Consider the following 4,293-nt stretch of genomic DNA (forward strand, 5'->3'; position numbering starts at 1 on the left):
ACTCCCTTTAATAAAAATCCTGGCTCATTTTAACTCCGCCACTCGTCACCTGTATCATTCATATACACACGGAGGCTCATTTGGTGGCTTATGGCTTAGCTAACTTGGCCTTCATTCAAGAGTTTCATTTTAAATGACTTGTGCTTGTATCATCTTAATGGTGTGTCGAATATTGCGGGGATTTTATTTCCTCCCTTGATTTTGGGTTAGATTTTTTTTCGTTGTCAAAAGGGGAAAAAAAAGTATCTATAACACATACAGTATATCCAATTGTTATTAAAACAGTGTTAAAATTCCTCGATCAATTTACAATTAAATTAGATTAAATCAGGAATGTGAGATATTTTTCAAGTTAATTTTCTATAGATTTCTGCTAATACCTCGGTTACTTACTAGTAAACTTTAGTAGGATAAAAGTGAAATTTGGCTTTAGCTTCCTCCACTCTTTGGTTCCCCATACATAAACCCCAAAACCTCACATAAACCCTTCAAATCCAATCACCACCACTCCGCCATTAAACTACCATGAATTCCTACAACGCGACCACCCCAAATTTCGACAACCTCCTCCTCCAATCCCTAATGAACCGACTCCAAATTCGCCCTCCTCCTTCAAACCCACCATCACAATCCCTCGAAGATCTCCTCTTCAACACTCTCCCTTTCTCCTTCTCCGACGAAGATCAAGAATCCGACGACGATAACAACAACGACTCCTCATCCTCTTCCAAATCCCAGCTCGTCAAAGAAGAATCTAAAGTGGAAAAACACATAATCCGCACAATTCTTACTGGCAAAATTGATTCACTAAAACCGAATTCGGGTCAAGCTGTTGCTATTGGCGAACACCATATATGTATTGGGTTTCATGAGGATACCGGGTCGGATTATCGGGTTTGGGAGTGGCATGGTCATATCATGCTCTTTGATGAGGAAAATGGATATAGTCCTGAATACATTTATGGGAATTACTTTGAGAGAGTCAATGTTAAGCTTATGAAGAAGAAAGAAGAGGAGAAAGAAGAAGAAAAAGAAGAAGAGGAGACTCAGGTAGAGGAGAAAACTGGGAATTTAGGGTTGAGAGAGTTGATTGAATCGAGTGAATCGGGTAACGAGGGGAGGATTCTGAGGAGGAATATGAATGCTGGCTCTACAAGGTCTTATATTGATTCACTCCCTTTTCGTCTTTTAAATTCTGGTATAGTTTGACTAGGCACAAAGTTTTAAGAAAAAAATGAAGGTTTTTAAAACTTATAGTCTTGAACATGCTATAACAAGCATCTCATTAAGGTTAAAATGGAAGTCTAAAGTTAATTGTTTCCAAATATATAAATATGACATTCTTTTTGGAACATATTAGTAATGCAAATGAAATAGTGCCAAACAAATTGGAGCTAAGGTAGTAGTTATCAGCATAGTTATCTTTGAATACTGCATTAGAGATACTTGAGTTGAATTATTGTGTCTAGCTTTTGCATGAACATCAGGAATTTTTGATTGTTTATACTTGTTTTAATTTTTAAATAGCAAATGTGGATTTATTTAGGAGAATACACCATCAGAATAATCTACATCAGCCCCAAGCTCTTAGATAATTTGGCTTTTCCTACATGAGTAGCTTTTATTTCGAAGCTAATAACAAGACTCATTGATTTCCAAATTGTAAGGAATCATGTTCCATGTGTTAAGATCTTTAGTGTTATACTGTTCTAAGATGTGATCATTAACACACAAAAAAAAAAGATAAAAGAATTAGATGGATAGTTAGAACATTGTCTTCAGAAGCGAGGACAACAATGGAAACTTTATCTGTCAAACTCTGGTGCTTCTTTTGGGAGTAGATGATTATCAACATTATAAATGAAAATAAACCTATTTTTCAAAAAAGTTCAGCAATTTTAGTTCAGCTTAAATGTTAAGTTTGTTGTTAATTGTAATGAGGGAAACTGTTGATCTTAGTCAATTTTCTCCAAGAGAGTTAAGCCTATTAGCATATTGTAGAAGCAATTTAATACATTTGATGTGAATATGAACAACTAGCTATATTACGTGTTATCTCAGCATATTAGGTGATGCTTCAAGGTGCCATCCTATAGGCGCTAAGCCAGCAGGACTTGGCTAAGGAGGAATATAACTATGCTGTGCAGCACTTTGTTATTTTTTTTTTTTTATTTGCACCGGGTGTCCTAGTCTCTAAGAGCCCCGACTAATCCCGGGGGTGCACAGGCCCTCGGCAAGGAGTTTCCCGCAAGTGTGTTATTTTGATGTGCTCTGTTAACCTTTGAACTGTGCCGAAGTAATGCTCTGTAATCTGATCTCTTAATATGATACAAGGACAGCAAAAACAAATAGCTCTTATCAGGATCTGTGTCAAACGAAGTACAATAGTAAAGTGCTCTTACGATTGGAAGCCAGAGAGACTTAGCATGCTCTATATTCTTTCTTGTCATGGATAAAGTACCTTTTTCAATGTCTCAAATGTCATGCTTCCTGCAAGATGCCTTTGTTATCACTATATTAGGGTGCTGTATCTCCTCTCCTTACAAAATGTGCATATCATACAACAAAATGACAATATCGCCTCACAATGGGCATGGGAAGTCTCCCTCTATGAACATGAAAATGCACAACACACATAGTCTACTTACTAAAAAGCCTGAGATGGCCAAGAATTAGTCCAAGTAGCGGGTTTCTTTCTTCACTGACTCATTATAGTTAGCAACACAGGAGGAATAGCTTGTATGCAGTTCATAAAGAGGATAAGAAGCTAAAAAAATTCTATGGGGTTCTAAGAGCTTCAAAGTGCGAAACTGTTTTTTGATTTTTTATTTTATTTTCTTCTAACCCTTTAATGTAAGAGTAGGATGGATCTAGAGACTAGAAATGACTTATGAGGAGGTAGGGAAGGGAATATTTTTGAACCAAACATTTAAAGAAAACCTATAGATGCTATTAGTAACTATAATACAAAGTCATCTGATTAACAGACTTCTAGTACTCTCATAGGGATCATTCATAAGATATTTTGTGTGGTGATGGGACTCTGTACTAACCCCCTTGGTTCCAGGGTTTATGCTTGTGCTCGATATCTCAGACTATCTTTTATCCCAAATAATTCGTAAGTAACTCAGTATTATGTAGGCACTATCCCTTTCTTGTAGTTCCTCACAACATCCAACGGCATTTCCCTTTGCTAAACATTTTTGTTCAGAAGATGTTTATGTCTCTCTAAATTTAAGTTAGCATCTGTTTGCTTTTACTTGATGCATTATTCCCCTATGATGTTTTTACCTACTAGATGCTTCTTGTTGCTTGAAGGTGATTCTAACTGATTTTTCTCGATTTTCTCTGCTTCTAATATTTGATTCTTACTGTGCTGCCATGAATATTTTTTCTAGTATATTTACTCTTTCCTCGTCTCTGATCGCTCTTCTTGACTTAGCTTTCCTTGTTACAATTGACAGGGTCTAGATGGTGAAATTGTCAAGTGTTTGCTATTTTAGACTAAAGGAGGTTGCTGCTTATTTTCCCATAGCTGCATGGAGTTTTTTTTTAACATTTCCTTTTCCAAGCTACTTGGTGTTCAAATAGCATACTTGCAAACTATAATCTTGCATGGTCTGAAATTGTGCATTGAAAAGCAAAATAGGAGCTCTTTGGTGCCGCACCTGAGAATAGTTCCTGCTTTACTTTTATTCTTTTTAACAAAATTCTCAATATACTGCTGTTGATATCTGGTGCAACATCCCATTTCAGGGTAATCTTGTGTTAATTATTGTTATTTGTTGTTTCTCATTGCAGTCGCATACCTAAAATGGGAAAATTAATGAGATAGCAAAAAACCTTTTTATGTTATGAATACATTGTATTTATAAATGTCCAACAACTCATCCATGAACCATTTTGGATTATACATGAATATGTTTATTACACTCATTTAATATCTTGCAACCTTCAAGTAAAATGTACACTATATATATGGTGTTACTGATTCTACAAAAGACATCAATAAGATAGACTTGAATACAACTTGATAGAAGAAAAGTTTTATCTATATTTTTTTGGCTTATATTGCTACTAATACGTTATCAGCAAGAAGTTCTAACCAACTGAGGTTATATGCTTCATTTGAATTTTATCTTCTTCCAAAAAGAGGGAGTTAATTACTTTTCTGATTCAGGTATACATTCTTATGTTTATAACGTTTCTATTAGAATCTTCTTTAACCTGTAATTTAATTACCATATGCATAACTTATTTTGAATATGATTATAATAGTTGCCTTGGTATGAA

At 35.2% G+C, this 4,293-nt stretch overlaps 1 protein-coding gene across 1 annotated transcript; it reads left to right on the forward strand.

Annotated features, from left to right (window-relative positions):
* Positions 1-406: 406 nt before the first annotated feature.
* LOC107821379 (uncharacterized) lies at positions 407-3,876 on the forward strand. Its single transcript, XM_016647818.2, has 2 exons — positions 407-1,157; positions 3,465-3,876. The coding sequence occupies exons 1-2, from the start codon at positions 526-528 to the stop codon at positions 3,469-3,471; spliced, it is 639 nt and encodes a 212-aa protein (XP_016503304.1). The 5' UTR covers positions 407-525; the 3' UTR covers positions 3,472-3,876.
* Positions 3,877-4,293: the final 417 nt, after the last annotated feature.

Source organism: Nicotiana tabacum, chromosome 10 (assembly GCF_000715075.1).
Source record: "Nicotiana tabacum cultivar K326 chromosome 10, ASM71507v2, whole genome shotgun sequence".
NCBI classification, from domain to species: Eukaryota; Viridiplantae; Streptophyta; class Magnoliopsida; order Solanales; family Solanaceae; genus Nicotiana; species Nicotiana tabacum.

Bases quoted from the DNA above. Each gene is read 5' to 3' on its own strand.
- LOC107821379 (XM_016647818.2), top strand. From the start codon at position 526: ATGAATTCCTACAACGCGACCACCCCAAATTTCGACAACCTCCTCCTC.